The following is a 27,083-nucleotide window of genomic DNA, read 5'->3' as shown; positions in this document are numbered from 1 at the left end:
GGCTTGTTAGTAATACAGCACAATTGTAAGCACTTTGACTTTGACCATGAATCCATTGAGTTGACCATTTAGTGTAAAACAGCTTCTGCTCAAGTTTTACACTACATTAGCAGCTTTTTACTTCTGACTTTTGGAAATATTGTGTCCCATAAAATTCCAGCTAACTGCATTTCCATGTCTACCACCCATACACAGTGTACTCAAGCTTCAGAGTTGAAACCAATCACAAGTCCTGGTCTGATTCAATGTACTTTGAAGCAAGAGTCTGTAGCTGTTTTTAAAACACATACACACTGGTGTTAAAGATCATCTCCTAGAATGCCAGTAAGGCTGTGAAAAATGGGTCTGAACAATCTGGGCTGAAATCTACTCCAGACTGATGGGATTAAAGTTTCCATTCTCAGACAGCTGCAAGAGTCCTGAGCAAAATGAGTATGGGGTAACGTTGACCCAGTTACAAATCCACAGCACGGAGAGTGCCATGATTCAGCTCATTACTGGGTAATCTCACTCCGAGGCAACAGGGACAGCGAGAGAATGGAAGCTATTCCTGAGAGACTTAAAGAAGCTATTTAAAAAAGACTGATTAAAGCTTTCAACAGTGATGCAGAGGGAGTGGAACACAAGCAGAGTGAAAATGATCAGTCATAGCTTTCATACGCAGAGAGGGAAAGATGAAGAAACACAAGACGATTTTACTTTAAATCGCTCCCAGCGTACATTTTGAAACAAATTACAGCTATCAACAAGATATATTTTAACATAAGAAACCTTTAACATATCAGTATTAAATGTCTGATACCACATCTTACATCTGGGTTTATGGGAGGGGCAGTCAGAGATATACCTCATGTATATATTAATTTTAAGATACACTATAATTTACTCACAAATGTAAATCTCCTTCTGAGCCTGAATGATCTATGTGTGACGGAAACTCAGCCTTTAATATTACTTTCACATCACCGTTGTTCCTTCTCTTCTGCAGTGCATTCTGAGTAGGATGACATTGCCGTAGCCATCTTATGCTATGTGGCTAAACTGCAAAACTTCAGTTCGGATTTAGGCTTGCAAACTTTATTTTTTTAAATATTTTCACAAGCAGCCCTAGTTCAAAATCACTTGAATGAAGGGTATGTTTATCAATAGCTCTGAAATCTTTCTCTCCCTTTTTGACAATTGGGTCACATTCCTATAATGTATTTGGGCGTTATTAGGTTTGGCTATCGTTATGTACAGATACTTTGGCTACCAGTACTGAACAATAGCTGAAGTAATAACAACAGAAAATGCTGGAAACACTCAGCAGGTCAGGCAGCATCCGTGGAGAGAGAAACAGAGTTAACGTTTCAGGTCTGTGACCCTTCGACCTGAAAGGTTAACTCTTGTTTTTCTCTCCACGGATGCTGCCTGACCTGCTGAGTGCTTCCAGCATTTTCTGTTGTTATTTCAGATTTCCAGCATCCGCAGTATTTTGCTATTGTAGTAGCTGAAGTAAGTAAGTCTGAGATGTATTGAAAGCAGCAAGTCATGCCATAATAGGTTCAACAGTCGTAGTTCTTTAACTAGCTCTGTATCGATTAGCTGTTCATTTATGGCAAACCTTGCACGTCAGAATGAATGCACTGACCGCAAATGAGCCGGGTAGGATTTGAAATTGGATGCAATATGCAGGATCAAAAATAGGACCTCGGGCTTAAGCTACATGTGAACCTAATGATCGCAAGCATCTCTAAATTATTTATTTTTACATATAAATATATCTGATGGTTTGGAAATTCTGTGGTGGTTATCTGATCTATTGAGGTAACTTCGGTGGGAGAACAGCAGAATTCCCCCCCCCCAAGAAAAACGGCATCCGTGGTCGTTTGCAGCTATTTCCATGGGGTTTCTGCCGATCTCCTGCCAAAGTTTTAGGGCTGATTTTTTTTCTTACTTCCTAAATTGAAGGGTGTGATTGCTGCTTGTCCGATGAGCAGAAATTTTCTCCAATTAAATATTGGGAAGACCGAAGCCATTGTTTTCAGTCCCCGCCACAAACTCCGTTCCTTAGCCACCGACTCCATCCCTCTCCCTAACATCTGTCTGAGGCTGATTCACACTGTTCACAACCTTGGTGTCATATTTGACCCTGAAAGGAGCTTCCGACCACATATTCGCAGCATAACTAAGACCGCCTACTTCCACCTCCATAACATTGCCCATCTCCACCCTTGCCTCAGCTCATCCACTGCTGAAACCCTCATCCTTGCCTTTGTTACCTCTAGACTTGATTATTCCAATGCACTCCTGGCTGGCCTCCCACATTCCACCCTACGTAAACTTGAGGTCATCCAAAACTCAGCTGCCCGTGTCCTAACTGGCACCAAGTCCCGTTCACCCATCACCCCTGTGCTTGCTGACCTACATTGGCTCCCGGTTAAGCAATGCCTCGATTTCAAAATTCTCATCCTTGTTTTCAAATCCCTCCATTGCCTCGCCCCTCCCTTTCTCTGTAATCTCCTCCAGTCCCACAACCCCCCCGAGATATCTGCGCTCCTCTAATTCTGCCCTCTTGAGCATCCCTGATCATATAATCGCTCAACCATTGGTGGCCGTGCCTTCTGTTGCCTAGGCCCTAAGCTCTGGAATTCCCTCCCTAAACCTCTCCGCCTCGCTACCCCTCTTTCCTCCTTTAAGACGCTCCTTAAAACCTACCTCTTTGACCAAGCTTTTGGTCACCTGCCCTAATTTCTCCTTATATGGATCGGTGTCAAATTTTTTGTCTTATAATACTCCTGTGAAGCACCTTGGGAACGTTTTACTACATTAAAGGCGCTATATAAATACAAGTTGTTGTTGTGGAGCATTAACCTCAAGGTCAGGGTCAGCAACAGAGTTAACTCTACGCTGCCTCATCAAGCACTCCCAGACCGGATGTAGCACAGTTTAGACGTAAAACTCTTTCTATCTGGCTCATTTGCGTCAGTGCATTCATTCTGGCATGTAGGGTTCCTAAAGGGGAAAAGCTGTGGTCGCCATAAATTGAGAACTAATCAGTACAGAGCTAGTTAAAATAAGATGGTTTTAACCTATTTTAGTAACTCTTGCTGCTTTCAATGTATCTCAGCTATTTATAAAGCAGTTCCAAGCTTTACCTTCAATCTAACCGCACTATACTTGACATTAGAGAGCTTGATGGGGCAGTAAGGAGGGAGCTTTACCCTGACTCCAACCTATGCAATAACTGGCCTGCGAGCGCTGGTTGAAAAATGTTTTTATGCCTCAGCACTTGGCGACGGCAAAAATTCCAAGTGAAAATAAAGTCGATTTTGAAAACGCACACTGCGGCTTTAAATCTCGGCCGTGCCTTACAGTGCAGTTTCTTTCATCGGCGACTTGTGAGGTGACATGATTAACAGCCTGTCAACCTCATGCAGCCACCCCTACAAGGGCCAGGAGATACAGTCAGGCTACCAAGAGTTATTGCCCATGCAACAGAAGCGTCCGAGAGATCGAAGCAGATATTAAATCCAGGCAGCGAGATGTCACCACAAGAAGATTAATTGGTGCAAGAGCAGACTGAATTGAAGCCAGTTACCTGACAGGTTTATGTGGGCTGCCTGGAGTCTCTGTCTCATTCTGCAGATTAGAGCTGGCATTCACACTGCGTCAAGGCAAGCTACTGTATGAATTTTCAAAGAGGGGATCTCACGACCCGAACCCACTTCTACAGAGGGAGTCGTATCATTAGGAACCTCTCTTAACAAATGAATTTCATCATAAGGGACCCCTTTTATAAAATGAATGTCATCATTCGGGACCCCTTTTACAAAGGGAATCTCATCATTAGAACCCTCTTTTAAACAAGGGGCTTCAACATCAGGGTCCCTAGTTTGAAATGGAGATCTCACCATCAGCATCCCACTTTAAACTGGGGATCTTGCCATCAAGACACCATGTTTAAGGTGGAAATTTTACTATCAGGACTATTTAAAAAATCAGTTACCAAGAACCCTGATTAACATTAATCACCTGCCATTTTCTCCTCTGCACTTCAATCACTATTTGAATGCTTCAGTTGAAATAGTGAGCGCTGATGGCATCATCAGGGTGGGTTGCAGCCTGGAAAGGGTTACTGACCTTGCAATTGGAAGAGAGCTGAATTAGGACACACGGATGATGCTGAATCATCTATCATGACTGCATCTCCAGTAACATTAGCTCAGCTACATCATGTTCAATAGCTCCTTCAGGCCTGTACCCCATTCCACTTTGTAATCAGGTGCAGCAAGCAGTTAGGAAGGCAAATGGTATGTTGCAAGAGGATTTGAGTACAGGTGCAAGGATGTCTTATTACAGTTGTACAGGGACTTGGTGAGACCACACCTGGAGTACTGTGTGCAGTTTTGGTCTCCTTACCTAAGAAAGGATACACTTGCCATAGAGAGGGTGCAGCGAAGGTTCGCCAGACTGATTCCTGGGATGGCAGGACTGTCGTATGAGGAGAGATTGGGTCAACTAGGCTTGTATTCACTAGAGTTTAGAAGAATGAGAGGGGATCTCATTGAAACGTGTAAATTTCTGACAGGGCTAGACAGACTGGATGCAGGGAGGATGTTTCCTCTGGCTGGGGGTTCTAGAACGAGGGGTCACAGTCTCAGGATATGGGGTAGGACATTTAGGACTGGGTTGAGGAGAAATTTCTTCACTCAGAGGGTGGTGAACCTGTGGAATTCTCTACCACAGAAGGCTGTGGAGGCCAAGTCACTGAATATATTTAAGAAGGAGATAGATTGATTTCTAGACACAAAAGGCATCAAGGGGTATGGGGAGAGAGCGGGAATATGGTATTGAGATAGAGGATCAGGCATGAACGTACTGAATGGAGGAGCAGGGCCGAATGGCCTACTCCTGCTCCTATTTTTCTATGTTTGAATCTTATCCCAGCTGCCTGGGGTAATACATAGGAACAAGAGTAGTCCATTTAGCCCCACCAGCCTGTTCCGCCATTTTATTAGATCATGGCTGATCTGTACCTCAATTCCATTTACCCCCCTTTGCTCCATATCCCTTGATACCCGTTATCAAACAAAAATCTATTAATCTCAGAACAATAAATTACAGAGGAATGAAAATTGGAGGGCATGTTGTCATCGCAGAATTCTGAAGCATTTCCTAGTGACTGGCTCAAGAGTGGGATTGGCAGAGGGGTGGAAGAATGTCATTCATCCACCTTCTCAGCTTCAGTTGATGCATGGCTGAATTAAACAAGAATAGGCAAAAACTACATTCAAATAGACCCTCTTCAAAAAGAATTAAAAGCTGACAGTGACATAATAAAAGCAGTGTGGAAGCACTCTGGCTCTTCCTGGCCCACAAGCAGTGCTGTAAAGCCATTTACCTTTTCCCTGATGCTGTCCTCGTCTCCCTTGAGCTGCCGGGTTTCCCGAGGCCTGGAAAACCTGGCTGGCCAGGGTTAAACCTGTAAGGGAAGTTAAATGTGAGGCTCCCAGCCTCATTATAATATTTGAATGGCCACCCCACCTCCTGGGAGCGGGTTTGCTACCCGCACCCAGTCCCACCTTTGTTAAACCCGGAAGTGGGTGGGATGGAGGCGAGTTAGGGTCGGGTTTGAGATTTAAAATGTTTTTACATCTCATCCGACCCCCAACCCACCTGTTTGTGGGCGTTTAAATTCACCCCACAATCTCTGCAATGTCAGCTATGCTCAGTTTGTCGCACTCTTGCCTCGGAGTCTAAACCCCACTCCAGGAGATTAATCTAGACTGACACTCCAGCACAGCATTGAGGGATCCTGGATTGTCAGAAATATTTGCTGATATGACACTAAACAGAGGTCCCAGCTGCCTGTTCCATTCGCTGAAGTGAATGTCAAAGAACTTGTGGCACTAATCCATCAAGAAAGGTGGTTTAATATTTAATTCGCGCTGTACTGTACTCTCATCCCACAAACTTGACGTCAGTCAGGTCATCTGGGAGACATGGGCAGACACTTCCAAGGAGACAGGAAAGAGAGGGGAGCTTCAACTCTCAGACAGCGGCCCCCCCCACCCAGAGCAATAACTCATTCTAACAACAGAAAACGCTGGAAAAACTCAGCAGGCCAGGCAACATCCGTGGAGAGAGAAATAGAGTCAACGTTTCAGGTCGAAACCCTTCATCAGAACTGAGAGAAAAGGCAGGAAATGAAACAGATTAAAAGGCCAGTTTGGGGGCTGGGAAATGGGGGAGGGGATGAAAGAACAAAAGGGAAGTGAAGAGACATTAAGAGGTATTCAAGACGAGACAAGATGGTAATAGGACAAGTAAAGAGACAAAAGACGGCTCTAGATGAAGTGTGAAGTGCGCTGGCAGAGTGAGAGACAGCTGCCATGTGGGAGAGAAAAAAAAAGGGAAAAGGCACAAACCAAAGGTGTGGATAAAAAATATATAAAAATGTAATAGGGGCCGAGGTTATGATCTGAAATTGTTGAACTCGATATTGAGTCCGGAGTAAAGTGCTGTTCCTCGAGCTTCCGCTGGGCTTCCGTGGAACAATGCAAGAACCCGAGGGCGGTGAGGTCTGAGTGGGAATGGGCGGTGAATTAAAATGACAGGCAACCTATTACCATCTCGTCTCGTCTTGAATACCTCTTAATGTCTCTTCACTTCCCTTGTGTTCTTTCATCCCCTCCCCCATTTCCCAGCCCCCAAACTGGCCTTTTAATCTGTTTCATTTCCTGTGTTTTTTCTCAGTTCTGATGAAGGGTTTCGACCTGAAACGTTGACTCTATTTCTCTCTCCACGGACGTTGCCCTGGCCTGCTGAGTTTTTCCAGCGTTTTCTGTTTGTTATTTCGGATTTCCAGCATCCGCAGTATTTTGCTATCGCAATAACTCATTCTGGTATGCCTGCTTGCCTGGGTTACCACAAGGTTCTTCCTTGCAATTTCTTGATCAGCCTAAAGACCACAATAGAAATTCAGCTCTAATGGCATGCTCAGGTCAAAGCTCAATGACCTTCCTCCTCCTGATTGGTTGAAAAAATGGTCTTTGGAACTTTGGCCTAAAAATTCGGTTGCTTTGTGCCTCCCAAGAGGGCGCTAATGGGGTGCAAAGCAACTAGCGCCTGGGCACGGCGCGGTGCCGCCAACGCCTCCTGCGAAATTTAGTGGGAGGTTGACGGCGGCGGTAACAGTTAGCGCCCTGCGGCGCTGCGCCGCCCGTGATGACGTCATCGCCATGCGCAGCGCCCCGCTCGCGATCTTCGGTAGCGCCCCCGACTTACCACCGGATGCTATATCCGACAGGGTCAATGGGGCCTACCTGTGGCCAGGGCGGCGCAAATTAAAGGGGAGGTGCCGGGCGGCCATTTTTGTTGCTGGCCGCCTGCCAGCACCTGCCCCCTCTGCTGTCCCCGGCCTCCTCTGCAGCCCCCCTGCGGGGTGCCGGCTGGCTGCGTGAGCCCGGCGCTTTTTTGAGTGTTGGGCTGTTTTGCCGGCACTCTGATCCCTGGTGGCCCAACTGGGCCCCAGGCCGCGCTGCGCTAGGCCTCGCCCCTTTAATAAGGGGAGGAAGGCCTGCAGTACCTTAAAATTACATTAAAATGGAGAATATAGAGGCGAGATAAGGAAGAGAAACAGCCGACAGGCAGGTCGAAGTAATCCTTTCATAAGATTAAATGTACATTTTAGCATTACAGTAACAAAGCCACTTCTGCCATCTCAGTAACATCACTACTTGTATTATTGCGAGCATCACAGTGTGAACGTAAATCTGACATCAGTCCAGCAGGGAGAGGGTTGCGTAGTAGGGTGTAAAGAGGGGCTGCATTCCCTGAAGTTGCTGGCACTGTAGGGGTTACTCTTGTTCTTTTATTTAGTCTCAGTCTCATGCAGCTGCCTGCAGCCAACTCGGAATCGCCCTTGCCGATTCCGATACTGAACTGCCGGCCTGTGTGGTCAGGGACTCTTTGGCAGCTCAGCAGGACTGGAAAGAAGTGGTGAAAAATAGTTCCTAAGTGAGGTTAAAGGCAGGTTCAGTATTTCTTCAGGGTTTGGGAGGAGGTCTAATTATCTCAGGAAATTTCAAAAATGTTTCTCCCTCCTCCCCAACACTAACACAACGGACTTTGTCAGCATGTACAATGAAAGCACAGACTGTATGACTCACCAAAGTCCAGTAAGCATTTAACACTGGTTGAATCTGCTATCTACATGTGCAAATCATGTCTCATCAAATCCTATGGGAATTAAACAGCAAACAATCTCAAGTCTGATTACCGGTTTCCTGTAATTGGTGACTTTCTCATCGTTACAGGAACAGCGCTGCTTGTTTCACCACCATGAGATTCCAAGATTTATATGTACGTAAAATTCCCATTGTGTCCCAGTGAGAGTTCTTGCTGGTCTGCACACTGAATCAGGTCAAGAATGCAGATGGTCACACTGTCAAAGAGCTTACCTCTTGTGGGTTTGGGTATGTGGGTGGTGGGAGTTTCCAACAACCTTCTGTGGTTAATGGTCGGTGTACTGACTGTGTGCTTCTTGTGTTGGGGCCATAGATGTTTGGAATCTCGAGAGCGGTCAACTTTAAATTAGGAATGTAGACGGCTGGGATGTTGTGAGTACTTACTATGTTTGAGGTAGGGATGTAGACAGTCTGCAGTTCAAAGCCGCATTTGTTGAGCCCAGGTCGTCGAAATAACTCTTGACCTATCTGCATCAACACTTTCTAAAATCAATCAAATCAAACCATCAGCTAATGAAAATATAAATTTAACGTTCAACGGGCAAATGCATCTGTTTCCTACTTGGTATCAGTAACATAAACAGGATAATATTGAAATGGAATATGTTGTTTTCTTTTCATTATTATTATCCAACTGGCAAGTTAAGCTCAATAGAAATGGTAATAACCTTGATAGAACATGGGAACGTGATGATGTTCAGTCGCATGATAGGTACCCGTGGTTAAAAGAGTGATGTATATATAGATGTATGTGTGACCTAACAGGAGTGAGACATTCTGAATTCACAGGCACGAGCTGTGAAACAACATCTGGAAACGGCTGCCACTCGTTTCACACTCTGTTTATTTAAGGAATTCAAACGAGACAGCGGGATCTTTGTGATGTTTAAATTTATTTAAATTGAACACCGTGTTCCTCGCCATCTCTAACGCCAACACTCCCCTCCCACCTTCACTGCGTCATTACATCCCTTCCCCACTATTTCTGTATTCCAGAACGCAGATGTCTCTTTCTCTTTCCCACTATCTTTGTATAGCAGACACAACACTCCCCACCCCACCCCACCCTACCTACTCTGCATCCTCAGACAGCCGGAGGTGCAGCGCTGATTCCACAGTGATGGAGACTAAGCTGCCATTGGTCTCACTGCGCGGAGAGAAATAACTTTTACTTTCCTCTCAGCTCGCTGGGAAACTGAGCAACATTAACCAGTTGGGCTGAATAACAACACTGCACTCGGTCCATGAGGCGATTACAGTGCTCGGCATGCCTTAGGCAACGGTGAATCCCCAAGCTCACTGTGCTAATTGCGAACAAAGTGGGTGGGTGTTCTTACACTCTGGTCAGCAGACACTGCATCATTATTTTAGGACCCTAAACCAGTTAAAGTGTTAGCTTCACCGACATTCTTTTCTTTTATTCCAATATTCCTTCTCCGTCCTTAAGGCGCTGGGTAGTTTCACGGGTGATGGTCAGTTTGGCCACCCTCTGCCATTCTTCATTGGCAAACCCAAATAATGGCCGCAGACAGGCTATTCTACTATGGAAAGCACCACAGTTTCATCCTGTCCTCACCCGACATTCACACACGTGCATTTCCAACTGGATAGCAATCAGGACTGGGAACGTTGGCTGAATTTCCCTCTCCCAAGCTCAAGGGTGCTAAGGCATAATTGTACTGCTGTTCTGCCAGTCCACCCAAGGCCAGCTAACTCATCAGAGTGTGGTAATCGAGACCTTCCTGCCCCCTGTGCTCACTGACCTACCTTGGCTCCCGGTCCGGCAACGCCTCAATTAAAAAATTCTCACCCTTGTGTTCAAATCCCTCCATGGCCTCCCCCCCCTCCCTTAGCCCCCGCCCTATCTCTGTAACCTCCTCCAGCCCCACAACCCCCTCAAGATATCTGCGCGCCACCAACTCTGGCCTCCTGCGTATCCCCAATTTTCATCGCTCCACCATTGGCGGCCGTGCCTTCAGCTGACGAGGCCCTAAGCTCTGGAATTCCCTCCCTAAACCTCTCCCCCTCTCTACCTCTCTTCTCCTTTAAGTCGCTCCTTAAAACCTACCTCTTTAACCAAGCTCTTGTTCACCTGTCCTAATAGCTCCTTATTTGGCTTGGTGTCATATTTTGTCTGATAATATTCCTGTGCAGCGCCTTGGGACGTTTTTACTATGTTAAAGACGCTATACAAATGCAAGTTGTTGTTGTTATTACACGCTGCCTTTAACAAGCAAGCTACCAGGGTGCTCGCCACCAATGTTAAACTACACAGGTGTCTCACATATCACCGAGAAATTACCACTTTAAGTGAGTTAACCCTTTAGTATCACATTCAAATACATGTGTCTGGGAACTGAGAGAGATTTTTCCGGTCAACATGCTTGCGGAGTTATTAAAACAACTTTTTACATCTGCATGTTAAATGTATGTTCCATATAATATGGAACTGCACCTCTACAGTCTGTATCAATACAATCCATCAATGCAAAATACCAGCAGTGACTCTTCACTCTCCACTTCTCCTGCCAGTGGAATCCTCAACCAGATTGCACTATTGCATAGGAACAGGAGTAGGCCAGTCAGCCCCTCAAGCCGGATCCGATATTCAACGAGATCATGGCTGATCTATACCTCTGTTCCATTTACCCACCTTTGCTCCATATCCCTTGATACTTTTACCGAATAAAAATCTGTCGCTCTCGGGCTTGAAGATTTCAATTGACCCAACATCCACGGCCTCTTGGGGGAGCAAAGTCTTACCCTCGAATAAATAAACAATAAATTTCGAACAAAGCAACGCAAATAAAGGTCCTGAAACTCCACAGGGGTCTCCTGCAGAAACTTTGTCAGGAGACCTGCGAACCTCCCAGAGAAGCCCTGTAAATGGCTGAAAATGGCCAATGACGCCGTTTATCACTGAAGTTATGGCGGGAGACGGGGAAAAGCCCCCCTGGCCAAGTTGAATAGACTACCAACCTGTCTGTCAGTTGTCACTCCAGCCTCGTCAGCCTTGCTCAGGTAGAAGTGCATCTTCTTGCCAGACGTCACATTCAGCCTCTCCACAATGTTCAGGGTCCGCTTGCACAAGGCCTGACCCATGGGGTCAAAGAAAACAAAGATGAGGTCAGCTTGTTCACCTGGGCAAACAACAAGAGCGGGTTGGAATGAGTCTGTGTGGACCGATGTCAGGGGCCGGAGCAATGCTCGGCCATTTGTACCGTGGTATCGCCAGCCACTGAAAGTCTAACTGCAGATTATATAATGGAATGCCCAATGTTGGGAGAAGAGCGGGAGAGAGACTGAATAGAGGATAACTGTGTTTTCAACTTCAACTCTGGAAGAAGCATAGAGCTTTACTGCACAAAAGGAGGCCCTTCAGCCCATCGCACGTGTGCTGGCTCTCTGAAAAACCTATTCACTTTGTCTCGTCCCCTTACTTTAAGAAAAATATTCTTTTCAAATTTTTATCTATTTCTCTTTTTTTGGATTCTGTTGCCACTGCTGTTTCTGGTTGGGCATTCTAATTCCTAACAACACTCTGCGTTCTTTTGGTGATGATCTTAAATGTATGCCTTCTAGTTACCAACTCACCAATCAGTGGAAATAGTTTTTCCTGATTAACCTTGACAAAATCTCTCATAATTTTGAACACCACTATCAGATCTGCTCTTAACCTTCTTTGTTCGACTGAAAAGAGCCCAAGTTTTTCTAGTCTCTCCTCATAGTTGAATCCTCTCATCCCTGGTGTCATCTTAGTAAATCTCTTCTGCACCCACTCCATGACCTTGACATCTTTCCTCAAAGTAAGGGGCTGAAAACAGGATACAATATTCTACCTGCAGCCTAACCAAGCAGCAAGGGTCCCGCATGGCTGCGCAGTGGTCTGGAGGTCCCGCGCAGGCCGCTCACGGGCTTTTCAATGGAAATAACCGCGCATGCGCAAAGAATTGAATGGGCTGCGCAGCCAATTAAAGGGCCCACGCACCAAAAAAAATTACAGAAAACATTGCCATGTATCAGTTTAAACATCACCTCTCTGTAGTAAACATTAACATGTGGCAGAGCCACTGAGGGACTTTGAGCAACTGTACATAATTCCCTTTAACGAGGTTTGACTCCAACCTAAGCCTGTACCAGTCTGTTAGTGATTTCTGTGTTTGTACATACTGTTTGCATGCACGGGGCGCGGTCCCTTTAAGACTGCGGCAAAGCGCGGGTAAACGCGATGACGTCATGCCGCTAATCACGTGACCACCCAAGCGCGGGAAAAGCGTCATGACGCCATCCACGGGACCGCCCTGGCAGTCCTCGTGGAGCCTCCGACCAGCAAAGACCTGTTTTCGTGGTTCTCCTGTACAAACTGTTTAAACTCGTTAGTTTTGCATTAAAACTCGTTTGTTTGAACGCCTGAGTCGAACTCAGTTCTTAGATAGGAATTAGAGGCAATTCCTACAAACAAACCACACTGTCCCACTTCAATACTCTATATTGCCTGGCTGTGTTCTAGGGTTGCCAACTCTGGCTGGGCATATTCCGGGAGGTTTCATCACATGACCGCTCTCCTCGACCTGCCCACATCCCCCACTAAAAAAACAAGGCTGTTACTTGTTGGAAACCTTCAAACTGAAACTCTGCCCTTGGAAAAATATAACTGAGGTTAAGCAAGAAGATAATCTGAGCTCAGGACCTCAAGACAAACACTCATCAGTGAGCACTTCAGGCAGCAAGGAGAAGGTCATTGGGTCATGTTGATCATATGCCTGACCACAGACTCTCAACATGGTCTAGCAGGGCCTAGCATAAGCCTGTCTACTTACCAGCATCGAGGTGGCTGGCTATTGCCTGGTCCAGAGCAACCATAATCCATTGAATCATTCCCCCCTCCTCCTCCCCCAAACTGAATTGCTGCCTTGTTACTATTATCTGACTTCTCCAGACGAAACCAGACTAGAACCTTACCCAGCCAAACAAACACTTTATTCACATCGAAGGGGTACTTCATGTCTCCATCCACCAGTCCCGGAGTGTCGATGAACATCACTAGGCTGAACTTCTTCTGTTTGGAGCTGGAGATCTTGGTGGCGAGATACTTGGACACTCCTGTCAATTCGAATGGAGAACACGCTAAGTCACAGCTTACCACAAGCAAGGTAGCAGCAAGCAAACTGCAATTGGATGGCTGTGTTCTTTCATGGTTTTTATCCACCAACTGTATATAATTGGCCTGGACTATTAATCCAGAGAATCCAGTGAGTTCATATCCCACCATGGCAGGTTGAGAATTTGAATTCAGTTTTTAAAAATCTGAAAATAAAAAGCTGATTATCAGTAAAAGTGATCATGAAGCAGTTAGATTGTCGTTAATAAAAACAACTGGTTCACTAATGTCCTTTAGGGAAGGAAACCTGCCGTCCTTACCCGGTCTGGCCTATACGTGACTCCAGACCCACACCAATGTGGTTGACTCTTAACTGCCCTCTGAAGTGGCAACTAGGGATTGGCAATGAATGCTGACCTTGCCAACGACGCCCACAGCCCGAGAATGAATTAAAAACAAAATACATGCGATTTCCCAGGGTAGGAGGATGCACACACTCAATCTGGAAAACATTTGTATTGTTGTTTCCTGCTGTTATTAGCACGATTCACGTTTACAGCATTTTTGGTAGCAGCGACTTGGAGCAGCAGCACTAGCCCATGGTTTGCCAGGAGATGTCCTCAAGCTGCTGCAGCTCCAAAACAGAAAGCGACGGGAGGCACAGGCAATTCTGAAGTAATAAAGGTGACAATGTCATTACAAAGAAAGCAATACAACACCAGCGACGAGACACTGAACGGCACGCAATACTCATATTGTTTCTCGTATGCTCGTAATATACCCCACAGCAGCCTGCAATTCATTCTGCGACAAAGCCAGTCCGTACAGTCGCTCCCTCAAAATAAGTTCCCTCTTCAACAAAGTTCCCAGCCTAAGCTGGGAGAATTTATCCTAAAATAGAATTACCAGAGGCGGTTCTATAGTGGGTGCATTTATTTTGTGACACTAGCACTGACAAGCTCGGCTTTGTATCTCATCAGAAAAGCCGCCAGCTTTCTCTGTCCCTGTACAGAGACCTTGCGAACAGGGTCAGAGTGCAATCAGAACCGATTAAGCTGCCTTGTAGAGGTACAGAATCGAAAAGCAGAGAAGTTATGTTAAACTTATATAGAACCTAATAGTGGTGAGGGGTGACCTAATAGAGGTCTTTAAAATTATGAAGGGGTTTGATAGGGTAGATGTAGAAAAGATGTTCCCACTTCTGGGGAGTCCAAAACTAGGGGCTATCTTCTTCTTAGGCAGTCCCTCGGAACCGAGGATGACTTGCTTCCACATTAAAAATGAATTTTTAGGTGACTGATGAGTCCAATGCGGGACCTACAGTCTCTGTGACAGGTGGGGCAGACGGTGGTTGAAGGGGTGGGTGGGTGGGGTGCTTGGGTTGACGTGCGCTCCTTACGCTGGGCCTCCGCTCCCTCCCGGCGAAGAGACTCGAGGTGTTCAGCGCCTTCCTGGATGCTTCTCCTCCACTTTGTGCGGTCTTGGGCCAGGGATTCCCAGGTGTCGGTGGGGATGTTACACTTTTTCAAGGAGGCTTTGAGGGTGTCCTTGAAGCGTTTCCTCTGCCCACCTGAGCTCTCTTGCCATGTCAGAGCTCCGAGTAGAGTGCTTGTAAGGTAGTCACCAGTAAATCCAGTGAGGAATTTAGGAGAAACCTCTTTACCCAGAGAGTGGTTAGAATGTGGTACTCGCCACCACAGGGAGTCGTTGAGGCGACTCACATAGATGCATTTAAAGGGAAGCTCGATAAATACATGAGGGAGAAAGGAATAGAAGGATATGTTGGTGGGGTTCGATGAAGTAGGGTGGAAGGAGGCTCGTGTGGAGCATAAACCCCAGCACAGACCAGTTGGGCCGAATGGCCTATTTCTGTGCTAATTACAGCTAATTCTATGTAATTCTATCTAACCTTAGTTAGACTACACCTGTGGAGTACTGTGCACAGTTGTGGTCCCCATATTACAAAAATGATATAGAGACACTGGAAAAGGTGCAAAAAAGATTTACAAGGTAGATACCAGACATGAGAGGTTAGAACTATCGGGAAAGACTGAACAGCCAGAGGCTCTTTTCTCCAGAAAAGAGAAGACTGAGGAGTGACCTAATAGAAGGCCTTTAAAATTATGAAGGGGTTCGATAGGGTAGATGTAGAGAAAGTGTTTCCACTTGTGGGGTAACAAAATGAAGGATCATAAATATAAGATAGTCACTAATAATTCCAATAAAGAATTGAGGAGAAACCTCTTACCACAGAGTGGTAAGAACATGGAACTCGCTGCCGCAAGGAGTAGCTGAGGCAAATAGCACAGATGCATTTAAGGGGAAGCTACATAAATACACGAGGGAGAAAAGAATAGAAGGATATGCTGACAGGGTGAGAAGAAGAAAGGTGGGAGGAGGCTCACGTGGAGCATAAACACCGGCATAGACCAGTTGGGCCGAATGCTCTATTTCTGTGCTGTAAATTTGATGTCATTCTATGTAGGCGTATACACGAAACTTTGGTTTATCTGGAGGTTGTATGTCCAGAAACCTCGATCTAACGGCAGAAATCAGCAGCCGTTTTGGTTAGGTTTTTTTTCTTCTCCTAGCATTTTTTTTTTAACAGTCAGGCTCTGGAATGCGTCTCTGTAGCTTAGCAACAGCTTCAGAGACGCTTCCAAGGTACGGGCCGAGTGTTTACAAGCTGTTGCTAAGCAACAGTGTTTGTTGTCAGATACGGAGATGAAAACCTCCGTATCCTTCAACATTAGCGCTGGTCTATCCGGAAGTTTTGATAGATCGGCAGCAGCTCGGTCCCGTCGGTGCCGGATATCGCGAAGTTTCCTGTATTTAGCTTTAAAAGACGGGATCCCCTGGACACTGGAGAATTTACATTGGACTATTTTTAGCTCCACTGATCTCTGGGTCCTGCTACATTGCTCATTGTGATTAGCTCGGCTCGGACTTTGTTTCTTAAAGTGGAAACTGCGTAAAGAGCTCCAGTGTTACATTCAGTGCCGTGGAGCCAGGAACAGGACAGTTCAGCTCAGCTCCTGATCTGAATCACATCAAGTTGGGGGATTACAGGTGCTGAGCAAAAGGTTCCCAGTGAGGGGAGAAAAACTAGACAGAGAGTAACAAGTGACTATTCTGTAGTGACTCCTGGCGACCAGCTACTGGGGAACTGGTGGCAGCCAAGGAATAGCCCACACATCTGGCCTCTCGGCTACAGGCATTAGGACAGGGGATGAAGAAAGGGGAACAGAAGTACAACAACAATTTATATAATGTTAATGTAGAAAACATCCCAAGGTGTTTCGTAGAGAAGAAATGGACATTGAGCAGTAGAAGGGGAGTTAGGACAGGTGACCAAATGCATAGTCATAATGTTAGGCTGTGAGGAAGCCGGTAAAAGCAGAGAGGTGTAGCAAAGTACAGCATGTAGGGCGAGGTGGCTGAAAGCTCTGCCGCCAGTGGTGGAATGAACAGAGGGGAGACGCACAGGAGACCAGGATCAGAGGACAGGAGGAGCTTGTAGTGGTAACTGGGGAATTTATTATAAAAATTAAAGGGGGAAACTGACCCAGATAAAGGTATTTTTTTAAGAAAAAACTTTTGAAACTCTCAGAGAAAGGAAATGCAGTTAAGAGAACTTGGGGGGAAAATTGAGTCGCGGCCCCTTTGGGGTGCTAACTTCGCCGGGGCGCTACTTTTAGCGCCCGGAAAAAATTAGCACCCTCAAAGCCGAAATTCATCGGTAGCTCCCCAAGAGGGAACTGGGGTGCTACTGGAAGCGCCCCGCCTCCCTCTTGGGGCACTGCGAGGGAATATTGCGGCGCTACGTGCCGCGGTATTGCAGGCCTTCCTCCCCTTCTTAAAGAGGAGGGGCCTTGCACAGCGCGACCCGCGGCCCAGCTGGGCCCGCCGGGATCGGAGTGCCGGCAAAAGAGCCCGGCACTCAAGAGAAGTGCCGGGCTCATGGAGCGCAGCCGGCATTCCGCGGTGGGGGCGGGCGGGGGCTGGTCAGGAGGCCATGGACGGCAACGGAGGCAGGTGCTGGCAGGTGGCCAGCAACAAAAATGGCCGCCCGGCACCTCACCTTTAACTAGCGCCGCCCCGGCCGCAGGTAGGCCCCCCTGACCCCATCAGACATAGCGTCCGGCGCTAAGTCAGGGGGCGCTACCGAAGATCGTGGCCGGGGCGCGAGCGGGGCGCTGCGCACGGTGATGATGACATCGCTGGCGGCACAGCGCCACGGGGCGCTAACGGTTACCGCCGCAGGTAACCTCCCACTGAATTTCGCGGGGGGGGGCGTTGGCAGCGCCATGCCCGGGCGCTAGTTGCTTTGCGCCCCATTAGCGCCTTCTTAGGGCACTAACAGGAGGCGCAAAGCAACCGAATTTCTCCCCCTTTGACCCTTGTTTTAAAACTTTAGTTTTTAAACTAAACATCTCATACATGTTTGGAGAAATATAAATCATATATAATATGATATAATAATAGATACCCTGACATGAGCTACAGATTGGAATAATCAAGGGGGGGTCAGACATTTATACCTAGAATACAATAGACACCTGGCAGGGAGGCATGGTGGCATAGTGGTTAGCACTGTTGCCTCACAGCGCCAGGGACCCGGGTTCAAATCTGGCCTCGGGCGACTGTCTGTGTGGAGTTTGCACATTCTCCCTGTGTCTGCGTGGGTTTCCTCCGGGTGCTCCGGTTTCCTCCCACAGTCCAAAGATGTGCAGGTTAGGTTGATTTGGGTTGATTTGGCTATGATAAATTGACCCTTAGTGTTAGGGGATTAAATACGTGGGGTTACGGGGATAGGGTGGGATATGTGTCGGTGCAGGCTCGATGGGCCGAAATGGCCTCTATCTGCACTGTGAGGATTCTGTGATTCTGTGATTCTGTGACTTGCAGGCTGTAACCTACTTGGGATTCAGATGGTTTATATATAGAATAATACCTATTGGGGCATTCAGATGGGTCATGTATAGGGTAATGGGAGTGTGCAATGGACTGAAATCTATTTGGGGTTTGGATGGTTCATGTAATGAGGGGCCGAATGGCCTACTCCTGCTCCTATCCAATTTAATCTGCATTTATATCACTTAAGGCACTCAGTGATGTCCTGGCGCCTGTTCACGGAACAGGCAGACCGCAGACAGTCATCGGCAGCAGCTCTCACATGCTCCTCGAAGCCAGTTTAGAGAAGCACTGGCAGAAGCTTGGTGGGGCCAGTTTGACCAGCCACAGCTGGTGTTCGGCCCCAGGATACTATTAAAGAAATCCTCAAACTGTAAAACAATCCGATCTGGAGGGATGTGCTTCAGCTGGTTGCAGGAAGACTACAGTAAAATAACCTCCCATTTCATCAATCAGGTTTATTTTTAACTTAACAGCAGAACAAAGGCCATTACACAAGATGGTTCCTTTGACAGATTCAGTCCAGGTTAAGCCAGTGTAATTGAGTACAGCCAGTAACATCACAGTCGTTCTGTGCTGAGGACAGGGAGTGGCAGAGACCAGGCCATGGGCAACTACAGCAAAATATAACAATCTATCTGTAATGTCTTAAAGATAGGAACGTAGGAACAGCAGTAGGCCATTTAGCCCCTCAAACCTGTTCCGCCATTCAATTAAATCATGGCTGATCTATATCTTAACTCCATCCACCGCCTTGGTTCTGTAACCCTTAATACCCTTACCTAATATAAATCTATCAACACAAAAGCAAAATACTGCGGATGCTGGAAATCTGAAATAGAAACAGAAAATGCTGCAAATACTCAGTAAGTCAGGCGGAGAGAGAAACAGAGTCAATGTTTCAGGTTGATGACCTTTCATCTGAACTGGAAACATTTAGAGATGTAACAGGTTTCAAGCAATTACAGAGGCAGGGAAAGGGGGAGTGGAGGAAAGAACAAAAGGGGAGGTCTGTGATAGGGTGGAAGGCAGGAGAGATTAAATGACAAAAGGGATGATGGTGCAAGGCAAAAGGAGATGATAATGGGACAAGTAAAGAAACAAAAGATGGGAACAGCAAAATCATCAACAGCTGCCGTCCAAAAAAATGGGAGCAGTGGCTATGATCTGAAATTGTTGAACTCTGTGTTGAGTCCAGAAGGCTGTAAAGTGCCTAATCGAAAGATGAGGTGCTGTTCCTCGAGCTTCATTGGAACAGTGCAAGAGGGCCGAGGACGGAGAGATCAGGGTGGGAGTGAAGCGGAGAATTAAAGTGACAGGCGACCGGAAGCTCACGCTTACGGACTGAATGGAGGTGTTCTGCAAAACGGTCACCCAATCTGCGTACGGTCTCCCCAGTGTAGAGGAGACCGCATCGTGAGCAGCGAATACAGTATACAAAATTGCAAGAAGTACAAGTAAATCGCTGTTTCACCTGGAAGGGGTGTTTGGGGCCCTGGATGGTGGGAAAGGAAGAGGTAAAAGGGCAGGTGTTGCATCTCCTGCGCTTACACGGGAAGGTGCCGTGGGAAGGGGAGGGGGGTGATTGAGGAGAGGACTAGGGTATCGCGAAGGGAACAGTCCGCTCCGATAGATAAATCTATCAATCTCAGTTTTGACATTTTCAATTGACCTAGCCTCAACAGTTTTATGGGGGAAGAGTGTTCTAGATTTCCACTACCCTTTGTGTGAAGAAGTGCTTCCTGACATCACCCCTGAACGGCCTGGCTCTAATTTTGAGCTCATACCCCCTTGTTCTGGACTCCCCCACCAGGGGAAATAGTGTCTCTGCATTAACCCTATCAACTCCTTTAATGATCCTAATCATCTCCTTTAATATTCTAGCCCTTCTGAGATAAAAGCCAACATTCCATTAGCCTTTTTAATTAGTTTTTGTACCCGCCCACTCGCTTTTAGTGATTTCTGTACTTGGGCCCCTCAATCTCTCGGCTCCTCCACAGTTTCCAGCTTCTCACCATTTAGAAAATACTCTGATCTGTCTTTCTTAGGTCCAAAGTGGATGAACTCACACTTTCCCACATTAAACTCCATCTGACACAGTTTTGCTCACTTCACTTAATCGATCAATGTCCATTTGCAGCTTTCTGCTCCCATCTACATTATTTACTGTGCCACCTAACTTGGTGTTGTCAGTAAAATTAGATATACAACTCTCGATTCCTCCATCTAAGTCATTTATAAATATAGCAAAAAGCTGAGGCCCCAGTACAGATCACTAATCACATCCTGCCAATTTGAGTACAGATAAATACATTAAAAAATACTACAACATGATATAAATGGAATATAGTTGTAAAAAAAAAGACTTGCATTTACATAGCGCCTTTCACGACCACCGGACATCTCAAAGCGCTTTGCAGCTAATGAAGTACTTTTTGAAGTGGAGTCACTGTTGTAATGTGGGAAATGTATGCTGTTTATCCAACATCACCTATCTTAAATAACCTGTAGACAAACTGGCATGCCTTGTGTGTACAGTTATTTCAGCGTGATTGTCAGTTTTGGTGGGAATTTAATAACATAGTTTAATGCTGCATAATATTGGTGTTAATACGCGATTATCCATATTCATAAATCCACACAGTGGCGTTTCCTGAACTGTTCAGATAAACACTGTCCTAGTCAATGTTAGAATCATACAGCACAGATGGAGGTTATTCAGCCTATTGTGCCTGTACTGACTCTTTGAAAGAGCTAGCCAATTAGTCCCACTCCCCTGCTCTTTCCCCATAGCCCTGAAAACTTTTCCTTTTCAAGTAAACAACTTGTAAAAAAATGTTGCATCTCCCCCCTGGTTCTTTTGCCAATGATCTTAAATATGCATCCTTTGGTTACCAACTCTCCTGCCAGTGGAAACAGTTTCCCCCCATCTACTCTATACTGTTGTGACAAGTATTTCCATGAGGCTGGCTGGATAACTGGCAAGTTACAAAGCTACAAGTCGGTTATGGTCAGCCTCAGAAAGGAAAGTATTTAATATATTTATTGATGAACTGGGTGACACATGTTCCTTTCATCACTCTGTTACCTAGTTTTGAATCTTGCCCCGACAGATGGGACAAAAAACATGTGGAACATTGGCCAATGGAACAGCAGGGCTCCCGTGGAACATTGGCCAATGGAACAGCATGGCCCCTGTGGAACATTGGCCAATGGAACAGCATGGCCCCTGTGGAACATTGGCCAATGGAACAGCATGGCCCCTGTGGAACATTGGCCAATGGAACAGCATGGCCCCTCTGGAACATTGGCCAATGGAACAGCATGGCCCCCGTGGAACATTGGCCAATGGAACAGCATGGCCCCTCTGGAACATTGGCCAATGGAACAGCATGGCCCTCATGAAGCATTGGCCAATGGAACAGCATGGCCCCCGTGGAACACTGGCCAATGGAACAGCATGGCCCCTGTGGAACATTGGCCAATGGAACAGCATGGCCCCTGTGGAACATTGGCCAATGGAACAGCATGGCCCCTGTGGAACATTGGCCAATGGAACAGCATGGCCCCTGTGGAACATTGGCCAATGGAACAGCATGGCCCCTGTGGAACATTGGCCAATGGAACAGCATGGCCCCTCTGGAACATTGGCCAATGGAACAGCATGGCCCTCATGAAGCATTGGCCAATGGAACAGCATGGCCCCCGTGGAACACTGGCCAATGGAACAGCATGGCCCCTGTGGAACATTGGCCAATGGAACAGCATGGCCCCTGTGGAACATTGGCCAATGGAACAGCATGGCCCCTGTGGAACATTGGCCAATGGAACAGCATGGCCCCCATGGAGCATTGGCCAATGGAACAGCATGGCCCCCGTGGAACACTGGCCAATGGAACAGCATGGCCCCTGTGGAACACTGGCCAATGGAACAGCATGGCCCCTGTGGAACATTGGCCAATGGAACAGCATGGCCCCTCTGGAACATTGGCCAATGGAACAGCATGGCCCCTCTGGAACATTGGCCAATGGAACAGCATGGCCCCCGTGGAACACTGGCCAATGAAACAGCATGGTCCCTGTGGAACATTGGCCAATGGAACAGCATGGCCCCCGTGAAACATTGGCCAATGGAACAGCATGGCACCCGTGGAACATTGGCCAATGGAACAGCATGGCCCCCGTGGAACACTGGCCAATGGAACAGCATGGCCCCTGTGGAACATTGGCTAATGAAACAGCATGGCCCCCGTGGAGCATTGGCCAATGGAACAGCATGGCCCCCGTGGAACACTGGCCAATGAAACAGCATGGCCCCCGTGGAACATTGGCCAATGGAACAGCATGGCCCCCATGGAACATTGGCCAGTCCATGCCATTGTCAAATCACTGAACAGGATAGAAAGCAACAGCAGTATATTCTCTTCCTCTCTCAATTGGCTGGAAAGGTTCAATGGTTGGCCAGACTCAATCCAGTTCCTATTGAACTTGAGTAATCAGAATATACCATCTGAAATTAGGCATATGTGACGCACAATTTGCAATCTTACTCCAGAGGAGGCACGTGAAAGTCCATTTTTTTGTCACTATCCCTACATCTGAAAGTCTCTCTTTCTCTCTACTTCCCTCGACTCTCCTAACACGCTTCCATTGTTGTATTGCTGTCCCTCTGTTGGTCTGTCAGAATAAAAGCACAACCCCTTCTACCACTCATGGATACTCTACAAGAATACAGCCTTCGATAACTCATGGTACTTTGTAAGAATACTATCTTTGATCATTTACAAGTACTCTACAAGTATATGGCCTTCAATAATCTCCTGCTACTAACTCATTCTATCCCAGGATTTCCAACTGTGCAACTCCAAACCTCCCTCAGTATTTACTTTCTCCTACAATCTTCAGACTTTTAAAAGCCAAGCCTGGCCTCGCCTAATCCCTATTTTCTGATTTATTTTGCCTTCTCTCTTTTAAACCAGTATTTTTTAAAGTGTTCCGTGTGGAAAACACTCTACAAATGTTGACTATGTGGCGGAGACCACATAGAGACAGTAACACAATTCACTATGTATAGCCAATGTTGTTATCGCTCCACGTTATGTACGGAACGTGGCATGGTCCCTTTAAGAGTCATCGATTGTGTGATGACGTCATAGCCCTGCGACGAGGCCGAGTCCCTCAGTCCATGCGGAGAGTGAATAAAGCTAACACGTGTTTTTCTTTGCTGCTATGAAAGTCTCGCAGTCTGTTTATTTCCAGCGACTCCTACATTGGTGACCCCGTTTCTCTTTTGGACGTTTCCAAAGACTTTATCCGAGATGGCGACGAACGCCGTTTCTCTCAAATTACCGGAGTTTTGGGAACGACAGGCTGCCGCTTGGTTCGCCCAGGCTGAGGCTCAGTTTGCACTCCGGGACATCACCGCAGACGACACGAAGTATTATTATGTCGTCTCTGCTCTCGGCAGCTCCACCGCGGCCAGAGTCGTGAGCCTGCTCGAGAACCCCCCGGAGCACCACAAATTTGCGACGCTGAGAACGCACCTCCTAGAGACTTTTCGACTAACTGAACCCGAGCGCGCACGCCAGCTTCTCTCTCTATCTGGGCTTGGCGACTCCAAGCCCTCAGAACTGATGGACCACATGTTAACCCTCCTGGGCAAGCAGAAGCCGCGTTTCCTCTTCAGAGAACTGTTCCTACAACAGCTGCCAGGGCAGGTAAGGTCGGCTTTAGCCAACTCTCATATTAGTGATTTCCGTGCCCTGTCCAAGGAGGCCGACAAATTTTTCTCCGCCGGGCAACAGTACTGCGCGGCCATGCGGGGCCCTGCCCCCACCGCCACAGCCCAACGGCGGCAGCACCCCAGCATGTGCTTCTACCACGCGCAGTTCGGCCCCAACGCTAAGAAGTGCTGGCCCCCGTGCAGCTTTACCGCGTCGGGAAACACGAAGGCCCACTCATTAGCTACCATGGCTGTCGGCCGTTCAGGTAGTCTGTTATTCATTACGGACACTGACTCTGGACGTCATTTCCTCTGCGACACGGGTGCCCAGGTGAGCATCCTGCCCGCGTCAACCGTAGACATACAGGGGGGGAACCATGGCCCCGCCCTTGAAGCCGCCAACGGCAGTTCCTTCCGTATTTTCGGGAAACGGAGCGTGGCGCTGTGTTTTGGCGGGCAGCGTTTCGCTTGGGACTTTGTTACAGCGAAAGTGTCCACCCCCTTCTCGGCGCTGACTTCCTCTGCGCCAATGGCCTTTTGGTGGACGTCAAGAACCGATGTCTCGTCAACGCTGAGACTTTCAGTTCGCTCCTGTGTTCGCTCAGTGGTTCCGGCACGACAAAGTTGTCCAGCGCACTCTCGGCCTCCGACGGGTTATCCCGCCTCCTCGCCGGGTTCCCGAACCTCACGAAGCCCACTTTCTTGTCCGCCGCCACCAAGCACGGGGTAGAACATCACATCCCGACCACCGGTCCGCCTGTCTACGCCCGCGCTCGGCGCCTCGACCCGGGGAAACTTGCCATCGCTAAAGCCGAGTTCGACACGATGGAGCGCCTCGGCATCATTCGCCGGTCGAACAGTCCGTGGGCCTCGCCCCTCCACATCACACCAAAACCAGGCGGCGGTTGGCGCCCGTGCGGCGATTACCGGCGCCTCAACGACGCTACGATCCCCGACCGCTACCCGATTCCACACATCCAGGGCTTTTCCGCCTGCCTGGCCGGGAAAGTTGTTTTCTCTAAAGTGGACCTCTTTCGGGGTTACCACCAGGTCCCCATTTGGCCGCAGGATGTCCCGAAAACCGCGGTGATCACCCCGTTCGGGCTGTTCAAATTCCTCCGCATGCCATTCGGTCTCAAAAACGCCGCTCAGGCTTTTCAACGCCTAATGGACACCGTGTTACGGGACCTGCCATTCCTGTTCGTCTACCTGGACGACATTCTCATTTCCAGCGCCTCCAGGACGGAGCATGTGTCCCACCTCCGGACTCTCTTCAAACGCCTCAGCCAGCACAGCCTAATCGTCAATCCGGCCAAGTGCCAGTTCGGGCTGTCCTCAATCGACTTTCTCAGGCACCGCATCACGAAGGACGGGGCGGTGCCACTGCCGTCGAAAGTGGAGGCCGTGAAGGATTATCCGCGACCCCTCACCGTGAAGGCCCTGCAGGAGTTTTTGGGCATGGTGAACTTTTATCATCGCTTCATTCCCCGGGCAGCCCAGCTTATGCGGCCCCTTTATGAGGCCCTCAAAGGCAAGCCCGCCAAGCTCGCCGTCGACTGGTCCGAGGAGATGGCCAATTCTTTCACGGACACGAAAAGGGCCCTGGCTAACGCGACCATGCTGGCGCATCCATTGCCCGATGCGCCGATCGCTCTCACCACTGACGCTTCGGACTATGCTGTCGGCGTCGTCCACGAACAGTGGGTCAACGGCACCTGGCAGCCGCTTGCCTTCTTCAGCCGGCAGCTCCACCGCAATGAGCGGAAGTACAGCACCTTCGATCGCGAGCTTCTCGGCCTCTACCTCGCCGTCCGACACTTCCGTTTCCTGCTGGAGGCCCGCCCGTTCACGGCGTTCGTGGACCACAAGCCGTTGACCTTCGCCATGGCCAAAGTTTCCGAGCCGTGGTCGGCCCGTCAGCAGCGCCAGCTTTCCTTCGTCTCCGAGTTCACGACGGACATCCAGCCTGTGGCTGGGAAAAACAACCCTGTCGCCGACTGTCTCTCCCGGGCTGTCACCAACGCCGTACACCTCGGCATCGACTACACCCGCATGGCGGCCGACCAGGCCTCCGACCCGGACGTCCAGGCCTACAGGACGGCTGTCACGGGCCTTCAACTAGCAGACATCGCGTTTGACGATGCCGGCACCACGCTCCTGTGCGACGTCTCCGCTGGGCAGCCACACCCCGTCGTGCCCGACGGGTGGAGACGGCAGGATTTCGACGGCATCCATAGCCTTTCCCACCCGGGCAGGAAGCCGTCACAGAAGCTGGTGGCGGCTATGTTCGTCTGGCACGGGCTCAAGAAGGACGTTCGTGACTGGGCCAATATCTGCGTGGTATGCCAGCGCTCGAAAGTGCATCGCCATACTAAGGCCCCGTTGGCGCCTTTCGCGGTGCCCGAGAGGCGGTTCGACCATGTTAACGTGGACCTGGTGGGGCCCCTGCTGCCCTCCAGCGGGTTTACCCACCTCCTCACGATGGTCGACAGAACCACCCGATGGCCGGAAGCCGTCCCGCTGTCGTCAACAACGGCCGCCGATGTGGCTCAGGCGTTCATCAACACTTGGGTTAGAGTCATAGAGTCATAGAGTTATACAGCACGGATAGAGGCCCTTCGGCCCATCGTGTCCGCGCCGGCCATCAAGCCCTGTCTAATCTAATCCCATATTCCAGCATTTGGTCCGTAGCCTTGTATGCTGTGGCATTTCAAGTGCTCATCCAAATGCTTCTTAAATGTTGTGAGGGTTCCTGCCTCCACAACCCTTTCAGGCAGTGAGTTCCAGACTCCAACCACCCTCTGGGTGAAAAAGTTCTTTCTCAAATCCCCTCTAAACCTCCCGCCCTTTACCTTGAATCTATGCCCCCTAGTTATTGACCCCTCTACTAAGGGAAAAAGCTCCTCAGCATCCATCCTATCTATGCCCCTCATAATTTTGTACACCTCAATCATGTCCCCCCTCAGCCTCCTCTGCTCCAAGGAAAATAAACCCAATCTGCCCAGTCTCTCTTCATAGCTGAAGCGCTCCAGCCCTGGTAACATCCTGGTGAACCTCCTCTGCACCCTCTCCAACGCGATCACATCCTTCCTGTAGTGTGGCGACCAGAACTGCA

The 27,083-nt window shown here is 48.3% G+C and overlaps 1 protein-coding gene across 1 annotated transcript in view; it reads right to left on the bottom strand.

Moving 5' to 3' along the window:
- Positions 1 to 27,083, bottom strand: part of LOC147104530 (uncharacterized) — a 190,816-nt gene that overhangs the window by 24,881 nt on the left and 138,852 nt on the right. Inside the window, exons 5-7 of the mRNA XM_085961913.1 lie at positions 13,194 to 13,334; positions 11,211 to 11,371; positions 8,616 to 8,714 (exon numbers count right to left, since the gene is read on the bottom strand). Coding sequence (XP_085818039.1) covers positions 8,616 to 8,714; positions 11,211 to 11,371; positions 13,194 to 13,334 — 401 coding nt within the window. The remainder of the gene's footprint in view (positions 1 to 8,615; positions 8,715 to 11,210; positions 11,372 to 13,193; positions 13,335 to 27,083) is intronic.

This window comes from Somniosus microcephalus, chromosome 19 (genome assembly GCF_052327205.1).
Source record: "Somniosus microcephalus isolate GS21.2 chromosome 19, FLI_Smic_1.0, whole genome shotgun sequence".
NCBI lineage: Eukaryota > Metazoa > Chordata > Chondrichthyes > Squaliformes > Somniosidae > Somniosus > Somniosus microcephalus.
Note: the sequence above shows the minus strand (reverse complement) of the source record. Positions and strands in the feature narration are given on the sequence as shown.